The sequence below is a fragment of the Culex quinquefasciatus genome, chromosome 2 (genome assembly GCF_015732765.1).
Source record: "Culex quinquefasciatus strain JHB chromosome 2, VPISU_Cqui_1.0_pri_paternal, whole genome shotgun sequence".
Taxonomy (NCBI): Eukaryota; Metazoa; Arthropoda; class Insecta; order Diptera; family Culicidae; genus Culex; species Culex quinquefasciatus.
The window spans coordinates 217582587-217600678 of NC_051862.1; the positions used below are offsets into that span (position 1 = coordinate 217582587).

At 38.5% G+C, this 18092-nt stretch overlaps 1 protein-coding gene across 1 annotated transcript; it reads right to left on the reverse strand.

Annotated features, from left to right (window-relative positions):
- Positions 1–821: 821 nt before the first annotated feature.
- Positions 822–17590, reverse strand: LOC6053250 (ATP-binding cassette sub-family G member 4). The gene is made up of 8 exons (XM_038255048.1): positions 16793–17590; positions 3417–3870; positions 3117–3355; positions 1956–2369; positions 1793–1893; positions 1576–1731; positions 1146–1351; positions 822–1085 (listed from the first exon to the last, which is right to left on the reverse strand). The coding sequence occupies exons 1-8, from the start codon at positions 17148–17150 to the stop codon at positions 944–946; spliced, it is 2070 nt and encodes a 689-aa protein (XP_038110976.1). The 5' UTR covers positions 17151–17590; the 3' UTR covers positions 822–943.
- Between the last annotated feature and the right edge of the window lie 502 nt (positions 17591–18092).

An 18092-nucleotide genomic window follows, 5' to 3' on the forward strand; every position in this document is an offset into this window, starting at 1 on the left:
TCAGCTTTGGCGGTGTTTTTCACTAAAATTTCCTATATATTTTGTAAAAACAAGTATGCAGTAATTTTTGTATTGTCCCAGACTATGCCTCTACGCATTTTTCTACTATTCAAATGGAAATGGTATCGTTATATAGAAGAAAATGTGAAAACCAGAAAAAAAATTAAAAAGTGACTGTAAAACATGAAAAAACTAAATGCTTAAATTGAAACAAGTGATGTAAATTTTTTGTAGTTCAAAAGTTGCTCAAAATGTCCTCCTGCACAAGGAAAAAAAATTGGGCAGTAGAGGGTTAGGTTTGACAATTAACATTAAAAAAAACCTGGTTTCCGGAGTCCCGAGTTATAATCAATAATGTAAACATTAGACTGCATTCTTGACCACTGACTAGAAATGGGGTGCGGTGTGGATATGTGTGTCAAGGTAGCACGATCTGATAGGAACTACTTTACAATTTTATTATAATATGACTGGTGACAACATTACATGGGATTTTTATGGTTTTGCTGAAAATCTCAGAATTTAAATGGAATCTTGGGGATCTGTGAAAGTCAAAAATATGCATTAAACACTGAAATACACACAAATTAAGGAATTTAAAAGCATTTATTTCATAAAATAAAGATATCTTCACTCTAGTGTTACATGGTAATATCCGGAATGGAACACGTCGTCGTTCAATTTGCTTACACGAATAAATATCATTAGTAAAAATATCCTACTAAACGCTAGGATGGATAACAATCGGTTTAATGGTATTTACACAATACACGTGAATCACTTTGTTTGGTCACTTTCGTTTCACTTTCCTCTTCTTCCTCTTTGTTGGTCACGCATTTTGGCACAAAATAAACCTATCACTATCACGCGCACGCTTTTCTATCCCTACAGAATGTGTCTTTTTTCCTAGTTTGTGCAACAATTTCACTAGAATTGGAATGATCTACCGCACCGCAATCACCTTCCACCGGAGCGCCAGGTAGCACAGAATCCGCACAAGCACGAACGTGATCGAGAGCGCGTACACGTCCTTCCAGAACTGATCGCCCTCCATCGAGATCTCCGACAGGAACTTGGCCGGGTACCTAAAGGATCAATTTGGAGGTTAGAAAACGATCGTGAGTTGGATTTTCCGCGATCCTCACCGATAGTGGCAGTACGGCTTCAGCTCGCAGTCCATCGTGGCCCGGTTCTCGCCGTAGATCGCGTTCACGAAGCCCTCGAGCCCGTACCGGAGGTACGAGATGTGCGAGCCCCACTTGAGGTAGCTCGGCAGATCGCGGAGCGTCACGCCAAAGCCGGCAAACATCATCATCGGGATAGACAGCACGGGACCGAGGAAGGTTCCATTCTGCAAATGGAGGCGGAAAATTTCGATGACGCATGAGAAAGTGGGAAGTAATGGCGATAAGATGAGATTTTGATTAGCGGCCGTTACCAACTACAAATGATCGATGATCAGTTTGACGATCGTGATAGACAGTGCTTGTCAAACTATAAAGAGTTGTAATAGTAAACCGCCCCCCTGGGGTCAACGGCTGCTGAACCTCGTGCGTTGTGACGTGAGCGACTTACCACAACGTTGAACCAGGCTCCGATCGTGAGTCCGATGCTTTGCGCGATCAGCACAATTAGGAAACTAATTGTGAAGAACATTCCGAACCGGAACAGCTCCATCGGTTGGCCGCTCATGAAGTAGATGATGCACGTGAACAGGAGGCAGCAGAATAACTAGAAATAGGATGATCCTCGATTAGATTGGGTTTGTACGCGATCGCGCAGCGTAACTTACCGAAAGAGGTAGATCGATCAGGTTGACGGAGATGTAGTAACTTTTCAGCGAGTACCATCGGTTAAAGTGTTCCTTCAGGAGGACGCCCATTTCGGTGGGGACTGAAAAAAAGAGAACTCTCGATCAGTGATCTTCAGGTGATCCCAAAGCCGCGATCACTTACAGGTCAGCACCGTCAGCATCATCGTGGCCATCATGTGGTGCATCAGGATCGAGAACAGCAGATTGTAGTTGTCCAGCACACGCGATCCCTCGTTACCGGCATCAATAAACAGAAAGCCCAGCATGGCCGCGATCGAGATGTTGACGCCGATCCGCAAATGTGTCAACGTGGCGTCCCGTTTCCCCTTGATGATGCCCCGCTTGATCAGCACCTCGAGCTGGTGCCACTGCGAGGTCGCGTGCAGGTTGTCGTTCTGCTCGATGATCTTCTTCAGCGGGTACTTTTTGCGCAGCTGCTCCAGCTTGAGCACCTTCCGCTTGTCGCCGAACCAGTCCGTACTCTCGCCGTTGCCCATCTCCATCACCATGGTTTGGATCTTCTCCATGCCGTGCTCGCCGCAGGCCAGCTCGATCACTGGAAAGAACACGTCGTTATTACTTTGGATTTTTTGTCTTTTTTGTCTTTTTTGTCTTTTTTGTCTTTTTTGTCTTTTTTGTCTTTTTTGTCTTTTTTGTCTTTTTTGTCTTTTTTGTCTTTTTTGTCTTTTTTGTCTTTTTTGTCTTTTTTGTCTTTTTGTCTTTTTGTCTTTTTGTCTTTTTGTCTTTTTGTCTTTTTGTATTTTTGTCTTTTTGTCTTTTTGTCTTTTTGTCTTTTTGTCTTTTTGTCTTTTTGTCTTTTTGTCTTTTTCGTCTTTTTGTCTTTTTGTCTTTTTTGTTTTTTTGTCTTTTTTTGTCTTTTTGTCTTTTTGTCTTTTTGTCTTTTTGTCTTTTTTTGTCTTTTTGTTTTTCTTTTTGTCTTTTTGTCTTTTTGTCTTTTTTTTTTTTTTTCTTTTTTGTCTTTTTGTCTTTTTGTCTTTTTGTCTTTTTGTCTTTTTGTCTTTTTGTCTTTTTGTCTTTTTGTCTTTTTGTCTTTTTGTCTTTTTGTCTTTTTGTCTTTTTGTCTTTTTGTCTTTTTGTCTTTTTGTCTTTTTGTCTTTTTGTCTTTTTGTCTTTTTTGTCTTTTTTGTCTTTTTTGTCTTTTTTGTCTTTTTTGTCTTTTTTGTCTTTTTTATCTTTTTTATCTTTTTTGTCTTTTTTGTGTTTTTTATCTTTTTTGTCTTTTTATCTTTTTTGTCTTTTTTGTCTTTTTTGTCTTTTTTGTCTTTTTTGTCTTTTAACTCACCGTAATCTGCCGGATTGTGGTACACCGGGCAGGGCATGTCGACGGACTGCAGGAACGGCACCAAGCTGTTCGTACATCCCTGGTACATGCACTCCCCACTTGACAGTACGTACACCTGGTCAAACTCCTGGAACAGCTTCGCCGACGGTTGGTGGATCGTGGCGATGATCGTGCGACCCTGTTTGGCTAGCTGCTTGAGCAGGTCAACCACCTGGTTGCAGGAGTAGCTGTCCAGACCGCTGTAACGAGACAAAATTGAAATCAGTGATCGTTTCAAGTTTTAGATCCGCGATCACTTACGTGGTAGGTTCGTCCAGGAACATGATCGTGGGGTTGTTGATCAGCTCGAGCGCGATCGACAACCGCTTCTTCTGACCCCCAGACAGTCGACTAGTGATCGTATACTGGTGCTCGTACAGTCCCAACACCGTCAGGATGTCCTCAATGATGGACTCCTTCTCGTGCTTGGAGATCTCCGCGCCAAGCTTCAAGTCCGCCGCGATCCTCATGTTCTCCAGCACCGTCAGCAGCGTCTGCAGCTGATCCTGCTGCGTAATGTAGCAGGTCATCCGCCGGAAGCTGTTCAGGTTGCGAATGCGTCCGTTCACGTACACCGCACCCTCGACGCCGGTCCTCCGATAGCCGGACAGCACGTCCAGCAGGGTACTCTTGCCCGCCCCCGAAGGACCCATGATCGCGATCAACTGTGATCCCGGAAATTTCCCGTTCACTTTGTGAAGAATCTCCTTCTGACCTGTGGTTCCGGGGTGGCAAAGAGTTAAAGTCCACTATTAGCTATCAACCCGTGATGTAATGACGCCGCGATCGAGGTGAGACAAACAAATAGTTTACAAATTCTGATTAGATTGGTAAACAGATGTGCGACGCTGGCAAACCCGGAACCGACGAACTTTGGACATCGTGTCGTCCAACAGTTGATAGTGAGAAACTCAAGTGCTAATAATAATCCAAAGGGGGTTGGGCCTGATTAGTTTCGAAGTTGTTTTGATTCGTCAAGTCGAAAACATCAGGAAATCGTAGTTGGGTTCAAAATTCCACCAATTTAAGTCGCGAAACCTTGAATTAACATTGGAAATACCCAAACCTCGAAACACAATTGATGTGACGCATTATCCATCCCGAAAACCAATCACGTAAGGGGGAGCAACTTTGCCAAATCGACGTCTTATCAAACCTAACTAAGATAAGAGACCAAGCTGTGAATTATGTTATCGCCACTTGGTAGCGACATCGATGTGGTTCGACAAGAGCGATGACGCGATGCTAAAGGTCGCTCGCAATTCTTGAGATTTCTTATCGTTTAGTCGCGTTCGATAAGCTCAGCTGACTTAAGTTATCTTAATCCAGTTAAAGTTTCCTGAAAGGTTCACATCTGGCATTGAGTTTCAATTATAAATTTCTCCCTTACAAACGTAATTATTAAATGCAATCACGCTCAAATAATTAACACCTCGAGCTCGACGACACCAGTGCATCGTCAATCATCTATAGCGAGTTGAACTATAAAATTGAATGGTTGATTTGCTGCACTCTTCATTAATTCCAACGACGCGTGGAAAATGAAGTGCGATATGATTGAGTCCAGGGCTGGGGAGTCGTGAAGAACAACAATGTGTTTACAATCAAAGTGCATGGGTTTAATTGATTGAAATGGGTGTCTCGCTTTGCTGCTTGTCTTTATCGGAAAGATTAGCAGTTCATTGCAGAATAATTGCGATGAGAAATGATTTATAATATTGTTACTTTAGTTACTCCATATGGTTTCATTTCAACACAATTTAAAAGTATATATTTCATTCATAAAGCTATGAACAGACGTGCTTGAAATTGGGGAAAAATACAATGAAATCTTTTTGGTTTCTGCTTCAATAATGATGATTATTTTCATTAGAGCGAGTTGTGGCGCTATAACCACGGCAAATAGAGTCCAGGGCATTCGTGGAAATACAATGTCCCATCCCAGAGGGTCCCGGAGTACCAAACCTTCTTAGCATGGTGCTCCCAACGAATACAACCAAAAAATCACGGAGCGTATGGTGGTGTGTCCCCACGCTTCTTCCTCCCCTGTCGATTCAGAATTGTGTTGTTGTTCGAACACTCAGTGCTCAAACTCAACCCAATTAAGAGTCATCTCTGCGATACGGCTTTACGCAGTAGGCCTGGCCGCTTTAACGCTTGTGATGTTTCAATGCATTTCAATGCAATGGCGCACTACAAATGTTAATAAATGACAAGAAGAGTGCTAGGCGTCATCTAACCTAAGGCACTCTCCAGGATCCCTTCGAAAGATTGGCTGCGCTAGGGTCTGATTAGATTAGATTAGATTAGATAATGATGATTATTTTCATTCAAAATTTATTAGAAAATCTAAATTTATTTTCCTTTGTCAGACTTAACTTCAGCAACTAAATATCAGATTTTCAAAGATCGCCTTTTCAGGGTGGTCCCAAAAATTATAATGTTCGTCGATTTCCGCAAACACCGCATTTAAAAAAAAAATCATAGCTTTGCGCCATTATAACCGATTTTAGCTCTCTTGGAAAAATAGTTTGGAGTTTAGGAAGAGTCAGATGAAATTTTAAAAAGTCGTATCGATGGTTTCTGGACTAAAAAGCCTTTGTCTGAAAATGTTTTTATCAGGAAATTTTACTTAAAATTATCAAAAAATGGGACAAGTTCTTCAACAAGATGCCGAAATACAGTCCAGACTCGATTATGCGAAGCCTCGATTATCCGAAGTTTCGATTATTCGAAGTTCGATGATCCGAAGGTTTGTATGGGACTTCGGTTAATTGAATCATGAACAAAAAAAATTTTTGGTATTTTTTTCTTGTTCTTACTTTTTACATCAAATTCGAATTTTGCGACCACATTATTAAAAATAAAAAAATATAAAAATTTAAATAACAAGCCAAAGTCTCAACATTTGAATGCAAAAAGTGTTTTAAAATGCATTTTACACTAGTTCAGTTGTTTTGTAATCATTAGTTTTCAAAAAAGTAAGATTTGACAAAACCAAACAAAATTAGCGAAAAAAAACTTTTTGCGATATTTGCGATTTTTTTTAAATTCAAAAGATGTTTGAATCAATCCAATCATGCTAAACATGATTTTAAACGCAGGGGAATTGCACTTAAATTTCCATTGCAATTTTGAAGTTTTTTGAAAAAATATTTTTTCCCCCCTGATTTTACGGGCCAACTTTGAAGGAAGGGTGATAAAAACTTTAAATCAAATTTATACCAGCCTTATCAGAAGTTTCTATTATCCTAAGTGAAATTTTTCCGAGGCCTTCGGATTTTTTTTTAATAAATACACGGAAAAATGACGAAAACGGAAAAAAACCTTTTTCTCTAAAACGGCGATAATTATATATTTTGTTAAAAATGTTTTTTTTTGCGTTTTTAAATGGTTAAAATGTTAGAGTCTAATTATTTGAGTCACAGTACCCCCAGTAGCGTGGTTCAGGGCCCCTTGGAAATGCAAAAATGTCAGCAAACCCGCTGCATTGTTGATAAAATCATTGTTTGTTGTCCACAGAAGCTCCCCTGAAATTTTCAGCAAATTTGGTTCAGGTTTCGTCACAGCTCTTTAGCATTTAAGTTTGCATGGGAATTGCATGGGAATCTGCAATTTTATCATTTTCTAACAGCAAAAATCTTCTATTGAACCAAAATCCTGAAACCTCACATATATATCAAAAATAATATGGGGAACAATTTTCTAGAACACCCCAGGTTGATCTAAGCCGAACTGACTTAGTTATAAGTGGATTAAGTGAAGGTGTCGAAGTTGTATTTTCCAAAGGGCCTCTTTCGCTAAATTTTCACCAGAAGGCTCACTTTGATCGATGGCAAATCGTTTGACAACTTGTTTGTTGTTAATGTCAGAAGAAAAAAGCTGGAATGGCGGTTTCAACTTCGGTGGAACAATTGAATAATTTTTCTTCCGTCTTTTCAGGTTTAATTTGAAGATGAGCTTTTGTCCAGCGCTGTGCATGATTTGGACTCGATCTGGAATCAAGGATTTTCTCCAGCAAATTGCTTAAGGCTTCTGTTTAGTGTGGGAGTTGATGGATTTCGTGGTGGTTAAAAGCTCAACCGACGTTCGCACTCCGGCAATGTACGTGCCGCCAGAGGAGCTCCGACTACACTCTGCCGCTTCCACCTTCTGGGAGGGGGGGGAAAGCTAGGGGAGATTGATTTGTGGCTTTTAGTTGCACCTGCAATCTTCGTCACCGGTACAGCGTTTTAGTGCCGAATATTCTTGAGGGACGGCCAACAGGCGTTACATCTTCTTTTAAACCGGGCATGCCTAGAAGGGGGGCCTGCTTAGCGATGAAGGCCAGCAGACTGAGGGTTGTCGTCCTTTACGGTTATGGCGCGGGGGGAGGTCATTATCAGACGTAATCAGATGCCGCACAGGACTTATACTGACTGAGCTGACCAATCCAGATGCACGCACCCTTACGGAATCACCTTTCATCGGTAACGGGCGTGAACTGTCCACTCGAACCCCTGGATAACATAGATTGACTAGATTTAGGATACTTTTGTGGGTAATCGATATTCCCCAGATCAGCTCTTTTATTCACCGTGTACGGGAGTAGCCCTTCGACACCCTCAGGACTAAAACCCTACCACTGCTTCGCGTGGCTTCACTCTGGTCAAACTCTGGCGGTCAGCTTGTTCACCATTGGAACAGTAGGCAACCTTGAGCACGGATGACCGTAGGAAGGACGTTTGGATTGTGGATCCAACTGCCGACCAGCGACGCTACCGAGGCAGATTTGTTTCCCAAGGACTCCTACACCTGGACTGATCTTACGACCAAGATGCTGGATTAGGCCAGGACTGACATTCAATTTCCCTTCCAACGGAAGGTGTGATCAGACAAATTCTGTCTCGCAAAATGTCACCGGGGTGAATCCAGACCAACAGGGATGAGACCAGATCCGGCACACGGCGATTACCCACAAAAGTATCCTAAATCTAGTCAATCTATGTTATCCAGGGGTTCGAGTGGACAGTTCACGCCCGTTACCGATGAAAGGTGATTCCGTAAGGGTGCGTGCATCTGGATTGGTCAGCTCAGTCAGTATAAGTCCTGTGCGGCATCTGATTACGTCTGATAATGACCTCCCCCGCGCCATAACCGTAAAGGACGACAACCCTCAGTCTGCTGGCCTTCATCGCTAAGCAGGCCCCCCTTCTAGGCATGCCCGGTTTAAAAGAAGATGTAACGCCTGTTGGCCGTCCCTCAAGAATATTCGGCACTAAAACGCTGTACCGGTGACGAAGATTGCAGGTGCAACTAAAAGCCACAAATCAATCTCCCCTAGCTTTCCCCCTCCCAGAAGGTGGAAGCGGCAGAGTGTAGTCGGAGCTCCTCTGGCGGCACGTACATTGCCGGAGTGCGAACGTCGGTTGAGCTTTTAACCACCACGAAATCCATCAACTCCCACACTAAACAGAAGCCTTAAGCAATTTGCTGGAGAAAATCCTTGATTCCAGATCGAGTCCAAATCATGCACAGCGCTGGACAAAAGCTCATCTTCAAATTAAACCTGAAAAGACGGAAGAAAAATTATTCAATTGTTCCACCGAAGTTGAAACCGCCATTCCAGCTTTTTCTTCTGACATTAACAACAAACAAGTTGTCAAACGATTTGCCATCGATCAAAGTGAGCCTTCTGGTGAAAATTTAGCGAAAGAGGCCCTTTGGAAAATACAACTTCGACACCTTCACTTAATCCACTTATAACTAAGTCAGTTCGGCTTAGATCAACCTGGGGTGTTCTAGAAAATTGTTCCCCATATTATTTTTGATATATATGTGAGGTTTCAGGATTTTTGGTTCAATAGAAGATTTTTTGCTGTTGGAAAATGATAAAATTGCAGATTCCCCATGCAATTCCCATGCAAACTTAAATGCTAAAGAGCTGTGACGAAACCTGAACCAAATTTGCTGAAAATTTCAGGGGAGCTTCTGTGGACAACAAACAATGATTTTATAAACAATGCAGCGGGTTTGCTGACATTTTTGCATTTCCAAGGGGCCCTGAACCACGCTAACCCCCAGTCCAACTTTGAGCCAAATCGAAGCACTTTTTATTATTCAGTTTCAAATACACAGTTTTTCAATGAGTCTTTTCTATAGATAAAATGTTGTTATGTTTCAAAACTATATGAAACAAATTACAGTCGACTCTCTGGCTGTCGATCTTCTCGATATCAATATCAATCAATGGTCCATTCGTCAATTTGATTTTCAGTCCTTTCAAAGTATGCTAGCTTTGATTTTTTTTCTCGACGGTCCCTTCAATATCGACAGCCAGAAAGTCGTCTGTAAAAAAAATGTTTTTGGGAACACAAAAAAAAAACACAAAATAAATCAAGCCAATATTATGTGTTTTATTTCTAAATTCGTAATGTTTTATTAACTGTAATTTCAACTTTGCTGAAGACACAAAAAAATCAGAAATCTTTTCTCAAAATACTGGTTTTGAATATGTATTTACGTACCATTTTTATGGAACTAAGCTCTTGTCAAAGAAACATAAAAAAACGAAAAAACGTGAAAATAGAGTTTTTTTTTATGTTATTTACCAAATTCTACTAAATTTTCAATGCAATGCAATGCATTTCCAATGTAAAAAAAAAAACGAAGCTGGTGTAAAATTTTCTGATCTTTCAATCATCAAATTTGAAATTCAAAAATAACGTTTGAAGATAATCACAATCTTGGACTATTTTGGACCTCTACAAAAAATACTGTCCAAACTAGATTATCCAAAGCCTCAATCATTCGAATTTTCAGTTTTCTAAAGTTAAACTATCCAAATTTCGATTATCTGAAGTCTGATTAGGCCGATGCAAATATTTTTCAAAGTTTTTGTCCCTTGGCTCTGGCCAGGGTCGAGGGGGGGGGGGGCAAAAAACTTTAAAAAAATATTAATAATGAAATAGTTTCAGTATTTGCATGAAAAAAGTGTTATAAAATGCATATTACACTAGTTCAGTTGTTTTGCAATCATTAGTTTTCAAAAAAATTTAAGATTTGACGAAAACAAAAATTTCAGCAAAAAAAAACTTTTTGCGAAAATGAACATTGACAATTTTCAAAAATTAAAAAGATTTTCAAATCAGACCAAACATGTTAAAAATTATTCTAAACGCAGGGGAATGCACTTTAAATTGATTTCAGGAGATTGCACTTAAATTTCCATTGAAATTTTTAAGTTTTTTGATTTTTTTTTTGCCCCCTCATTTTTCGGGCCAATTTTAAAGGGGAGACAACAACTTTAAATAAAATTTGTACCAGCCTTATCCGAAGTTCAATTATCCGAAGGAATTCAAGTTAAGTTAATCAAATTCGAGTTGCTGATTTTCAAACGAATTTTCTCATTGGATTATATGTTTCCAAATCACTTTATCATGAAATTCCAAGCTAAAATCAGAGCACATAGGTGATATTTTTACACAAAAAATATATCTTTTTATTCTTTTAAAAATATATTTTAATACGGTTTTATGATTTTAATCTCAGAATAAATCCCACATGTTCAAAAATTCGGTTATAACTTCTTGTCTTATTTCGCCCATTTTGATGAGTAAATGACACAATAAACACATCATTTGACAAGTAACCAATAAATGATGAAGGATTTTAAAACAAAAAAAAACTTAACATGTAAATTTCTCGATGAAACATTTTGCACTATAAGACGTATTTAAAAGTAGCGATTACTATTTCTTCACCTTAAGGTTGCCCAGAAAACACGCCGTTTCGTGTCTGGTTTAGTTATTAAGTGAATTTAAAGCAGAAATCAGGCCCTCAACTTAAACAATGGCTCAAAAATCAGGGGGCAAAATGTCGATGGAAATAGAGCTGCAATCAACCGAAAACTATTTAAAATGTATTTTCGTGCAATTTTAAAATATTTAGATTCGTTTTTAAATCACGATGTGCAATAGTGCTAAAAGAATTAATTTTTTTAACTTATAGATTATTTTTGAGATGAGCCTGCGCAGAAATTTTGTTAGTCGGTGTTATAAGTCAACTGTTCGGAAGTATAACACATTTTAAAACAGTTTTTCATTGTAATTTTGAAACTCAACATTTGTTTTTTTTTTTTTTCGTTTACTCAACTTTGGCTAGAGTCGAGGAACATAAACTTAAAAAAATGTTTTTTAAAAATTTTTTTTATCTAAATGGCTTTTGATATTCAATCATAATTTTGAAATATGAGTTTTTGAGCAGTCGATTGAGTTAACTTTATGCATATGATCTGACTTTTCAAAAGAAGGATGTTGTGAGTGATCGATCCAACTTCCCCAGGATGATTTCGAAAAGCTGCACTAAAGTTAAAGATTAGAATAGATATTTTGAAAATAGTTTTTAGTTCTATCTTGCACACAAGTGGCTATAAAAACTAAAACTATAGGAATCATGTTATGTCCGATATGTTATTATTGCGTTTTATTTTTTACGACAAAAAAAAGAAGCAATAACCAACAATAAGTGATATGTAAAATTGCTGGGTCAGCTTTTCAACCAATAAAAAAGTTAAAGTTATTCCCTTACACAAATCAACCTAGAACCCGCCGCAAATCGGAAGTCTAGAATTTCGCTGAATTCAGCGCGCGCCCTGTTTTCTGTCACGGTTTTCCACACCAGCACACCAGCTAAACCAGCCCAGCCTGTTCGTCTGTTGTCGATCATTCGCTAAGTCGACTGCGCGCCGACTGCACCAAGGCAGAACACTTCCTTTTTTCTGCTGATTCCGTCCAACGCGTGCCATTCACCCCATTCACTCCACTTGCGGACCTGAAACAACTCGGTCGAGCGAGCATGAGACGAACACTTCTTCGACTCTGTCGTGTCGAAGCTCTGACTAATTTGTTCGACTCGTGATAATGAGGATCTTTGTTCGAAATCCAGACACTCTCAGACAGAACAACAACACAAAGAAAGTGCGGTTGAAACATGACACAGCCTTGTGGAATTCGTGATTTGTGCGGTTCAAAGTCGAAACAAACAAAAATTATTAATACATACGGAACGGTCGCTGTCCGGAAGTTGATCGTGCCTGATTGGCGCGCCGTGGTCATGCGCTTCAAGGTGCGCTTGAACCTCGCAGCATCACAACAACCAGAACTGCTGAGCTGAAGCTGTGTTGATCTCAATGTAAACCGGTCAAACGGAACTCCCCAGCACGGTGTGACGTTCTTTACAGTTCAACAGTTCGTTTGTCTGTACAGATACCGGTTATATAATTAATTCGTGCGGAATGACACGAGTTTTGCTATGCGAGACGAAAGGGCACGAGAATCGTGGATAGTTCTTAGGAAAATCGCAATTTTTCAGATTTAATTTTTTTTTTTTTATTTTTTTATTTTGTTAATTTGAATTAAGTATTTGAAAAATCTTTTGTATTTTTTTTTTAAATTAAGAAATAAGAGTTCAAAATTTCAAAGAATTGTAAACGACCTCATCATCATCACCTGGGAGCGTGTCGCCATAAATGAAGATTTACAGCCGATCGTGGGGATCGTGTTACAGGTCTGATCGGTTCCGCCGGTAGACTAGAAGATGATTTCATTACCTTTTAAAGTCTTCTCGCTCGTAATCGAGCACTGATCGACTGCTCGACTGACTGACTGAGCTTAATCGACGATCCACCAACGCCAACTAGGGAAGGTGTGAATTATAACAGTTCTTAACCGGTTATGGGAAAAGTTGTTGCCAGCATTAAGTTTATAGGGCAAGGTGGTGGAGACGCAGGGTAACTTGTTGACATTGCGGCGATCGAAGTTGTTCCATCGATCAAATCCAAAGTCCACGCAAACCGGCGCATGAAATTCTAAATTTATTCCCCTCAATTACCATACTTGGTACCCAAAGCATTCAGACGAAAACAATCCTAGAAAACGATTCAATTTGCACAACTGGTCTGGTCTCAACTGCCGGCCGGTCGATCGGTTTGTCGCGAAGAAAGAGAATGTAAACAAAGGAGGCGCTGGTCTGACTAAAGCCGGTTCTCGCATGGGTGGTAGCGAAGGAAACAAAACAAAACTAATTCGATTCATAAAATGACTACTTAAACATGCGACACGATCGGCATTGCTAATGGGTTGAGAGTGTGCGATATGCGGAAACTGGTGCGAGACGAGTTGACTAAATTGCTTGATTAGTGAAGTATTATCGATGATGGATTTCAGATTATCGGAAATTTAGTTATTTGTTTAGAAGTCTATTTTTGTAATTATATAAAACAACCTAGAAAAAGATTCTTAAAAATTGTAAAAGCAAAACAAAATTCAAAATGTAATCAAATTTTAATTTATTGTTCAGTTTAACACTTCGAAAGTCATTGTTAATAAATGTTAATTTTGCACAATGCGTCGGATCATTTAATTTTTTAAAATTCAAGTTGAGTTGAATTCACCAACCATTGCACAGTGGTCGAGTTTCCATTAAGTTGGAAATGGATTTTCCAAAAAAATTGTGATGTTTTAGAGTGGATGAAAATTAGTTTCGTTCTCGATTAGCCTGATTTTGAAGATTTAACTTTTCAGGAATATTTTTTGATTTTTTTTTGTCCTCTATAAAATTGTTGGGTTTGCCAATCCAAGCAACTTTGTCGAAGACATCACAATTCTATCTCGTAATTTACGCCTCCTACAACCAAATTTAGATAAAGCATCTAATAAACCTTCAAAAATAAGTTTTTGAACGTAGCATTTCTGGGTTAAGAGCTCTAAACAACAAACATATCTAGAGTTTTATTTTAAAAGGTCATAGAAACAAATGAAACACAAGAGCTTATAGGACCTATTAAGTTATATTCATTTTTTAACAAGTCAATTTGGAAAAAGCGCAAGCCAAATTTTAAGTACTATTTCGCATTCAAAAGAGGAGATGTAGCACTACAAACGCTAAAAAATCTCAGAGACTTTTTTCATTCAACTCGAGATATCTTAATTTTTTTTCTATTATGGGTTTCAGATTATCGGAAATTTAGTTATTTGTTTAGAAGTCTATTTTTTTAAATTTTATAAAACAACCCTAAATATAATCTATTTTTAGCTAATTTTGTAGAAAAACATTATTGAAAGTTGTAAAAGTAAAACAAAATGTAGAATATAATTTTGTGGTGAAACCTCGAATCAAATTTAAATTGATCCACAGTTCGACATTTTGAAAATTATTGTAATTAAATGTAAATTTTTCGTTATGCAATGTGTCATTTATTGAAATTATTAAATTTGAGTTGGTCTAGATCGCAAAATTAAGTGGAAATGGATTTCCCGAAAAATGGTGATGTTTAAGAGCATTGGTGTCTTCAGACCACCAGTTCAGTTGTTGCAAATAGAAAGGAGTACATTTTGGATTGGTTGAAAATTAGGATGGTTCACGCTTAGCGTGATTTTCAAAATCTAAATTTTCAGGAATATTGTTGGATTATTCTTTGTCTTCTAGAAAGTTGTTGGGTTTTCCAATCCAAGCAACTTTGTCGAATACACCCAAATTTTATCTCGTAATCTACGCTTTCTACGACCAAATTTAGAAAACGCAGCTAAGCAAACCTTCAAAAATCAGTTTGTTGAACGTAGCATTTCAGAGTAAAGTTTAAGAGAAGAGCAACGTTAGGGGAACTTTTACCGCTCTAAAAAAACAAACATTTTCATTTTTTGACAAGTCAATTTTTACTTAAGGTTAAAAAGCTACAGCCATTTTAAGGCAAAAAAGATGCAAATCAATCAAATTTTGAGCGCCAGAATGCATTCGAAAGAGGAGATTTAGCACTACAAACGCTGAAAAAATCTCAGAGACGTTTTTTTTAAACTCAAGATACCTTCATTTGAAAATATCTAATTTTCACGAGACAAGGGTGTGGGACCACCCTAACGAAGCTGGAAAATTGTGTTTTATTTATTTGTTTTTCCATGTTATTTTGCCCGCTGAATCTGAATCTGCCCTAATAATTGAACCAAAGTGACAAAATATCGATTAATAAAAAAATTAAAAGAAAAATTAATTTAAAATTTATTTAAAGCTAACTTATAGGACATTTTCTGATCCTTTCGAAAAAAAAACATATTTTTAAAAATGGCTTCGTCCTATTTTATAATGGTAAAAAATGTCAAGTTATCAACAAAAAAACTAATTTTAGAGGATTTAAATCAAAAAAGGTGCAAGATATCAAAATATATGTAAAGTATTTTTCAATTGGAAATATTCTAATACTCAAAATATTTGTATTTTTTTTTTCGATTTATTTAAGAAAATATATTTTATTTTCAGAATTATAATTTTTTAAATGGCAGCACTGCTTGATAAGTTTTGAACGACTTTTGACTACAATATTACTAAAGACACCAAATCGGAAATCAAAAATCCATCCTCAAATAACAGATTTTGAAATATTTAAATTCCCTTTTTGTTCAGACAAGCTGCCATAATTGTATGAAAACTTGTATGGACGAACTAGTTGTGCAACATGACTTCTTTGGTCATAGAAAAAGTATACACACAATGTCATTCAAAACAAATTTAGTTCCATCCCATTTTTGGCAACATGGGGTTATTTTTATGTAACCAAGACACCGATGTTGAAAAAATTGGGTAATCATTTAAATTGTATTCTAAGAAGTAAACTCTCTAGAATGATGGGAAGGGTATAAGGGATCATCCATAAATACAGTTTTCTCAAATATCAAACCTCAAATATCACACTGTGATTTCCGGTTATAATTTATTATTGTTTTACGATATAGCTGTTTCGAATTCAAAAAAATTTCAAATTTTCTTAGAAAAAGTATTTTTTAAAGTGTTACGTCATTAGTGAATGGCCCTAAGATAGTTTATCATTCAAATTCATTAGTTTTAAATTAACATTAATCAATATTATCCTCTGAAAGCTTTAGGATATCAAGAATATCAAAATTATTTGAATGTTGCCAAAATCAGGATTTTGTTTGCCAAAATCGGGTGTTGAAAAAAACAGGTTGGCACTGCTATAAAAAAATTAAATTCCGATCTTAGAGTGCTTAAAACAATTAACAACTCTTTTTTTATTATGAAACAATGTCATAAAATTCCACTATCTTGTTTATTTAATAGGTTTTAGGGACATTGCTTCAAAAATGTCTACAATGCTTAATAAAAAAAACAGCAGTATAAACAACATAAATAATAATGCTTTGAAAGAAATTGGAATAGTTGTTTTAAAAATCATAGATTATTTTTTTAGACATATGAATCAAAAAATCAATCAAAATGATGTTCACTATTAAATCAGATCGATTTGAAAATTTCCAAAAATGTTGGAAAAAATATCAGCTTCATAAAAAATCGGAGTTTTAAATATTTAAATAACTATTTTTTTCAAAAACCAGCTTCTTCCTCAGAACTCATAATAACTACGACAGAAAGTTATACGATAGGTTGAAAAACTGTTGTTATTTTCATTATCGCAGCAGTTTTATACTGAAAACCCCATCAATCACAACTCAGACAAGTCATAGCACCAAACACTGAACTTATTCTGTTTCACACTAGAACTTCCCCAGAATTTGTAAACTATTTGTGCAAGATTTCCCACAACGATTGCACCCGCTCGCTCGATCAATCTTCACCGCCAAACTAACCTTTCCTAAATCCCATGCTCACACAGTACGACACATCCTTGAACTGTATGTCCACCGGTTCGCACGGTGGCAGGTTCTGGAACGGCCGCACGTGGTGCGCCTCAATATCATTGTGCGACTGGTAGTGCGCCGTATTGTTGTTGTTGTTGTTGTGCACTACGTGGTTACTGCTATTGTTCCTCAGCGCTTGCTCCATGTTCCGCGAGTCCTTCCGGTTCAACGGAACCGTCGTCGCGTTGTACACCGGCGCGTGCTGATCAACGGTGGTGGTGTTGCCGGCGGGGCTACTCGCCACCAGGGTGGCCCCACTCAGCGTCGTCAGGGCTATGCCCCGCACTTCCTGCTGCAAAATGTCCATCGCTCACTTGGATCTCGCTTCTTCTAGCCACGGGCAGAGTGTTGTCCACTGCAAGTACTTTCCGGTGAATCACTCTAGTATTTCACTTCGACACGCACAAAGAGACACTGCAGGTCAGCACTATATCATCTTCCCAACGGACACTTCTTTCACACGGTTGTACCCCAGTTCAGGACCGGATTCGCGCGCGCTACACGTCCACTCTGACCGACGTCCAGTGAACAAATGAAACGGTTCCGTCAGCTGTTTTGTTCAAATCCCAGCCAGTCGGTGCCAACGCCACTATCAGACAATGAGTTCGAATCGTCGATTGATTCTGATAAAGACGGCCACAGTTCGCGAACGAAACGACGCGGCGAGTCAGTGGCGAGATTTTTCAACCTCTTTTCCAAAGAACGCAAGACGATCTAACTCGTTCGGCGGAACACAAAGAACTGACGGCAGGGCGCGAACTGACCGCGCGTGGGACCTCCACGACCGCGTTGCATCGAAGTAGGCAAGAACCTCCGACGACGACGACCGACGCCGAGTCATGAATCAAACAGGCTGCGATTGCTTGGATGAGTAGGTATTGGTGAAAGAGGAGTCAGTTGTTGATCTGTCCAGCGACGGAACACAAATTGTTGATGTTTACTTGGATGGAAAGATGGTGATAATTCAGCAAGGCAGCGGCCAGGGGTAATAATCACTTGTTACAATAATGACGACGACGCGCGGCTGAGCAATTTGGCGATTGCATTTGGGTGGGTTTTTTGCTGCCTTCGTTTGGTGGTTCGAAAGGTGCTGAAACCATTATCAGCATGAACTGTGGGTGCATGAGGAAAGAATGACACTGTGCTTTTTTGTCGCAAAAAAATAAATAAAATGAAACCTGGTGCTTATCAGGTGGTTTTGTGTTCGGTGCAGTTGACACTGGCTTATTTTAGAACGATTTGTTCAATA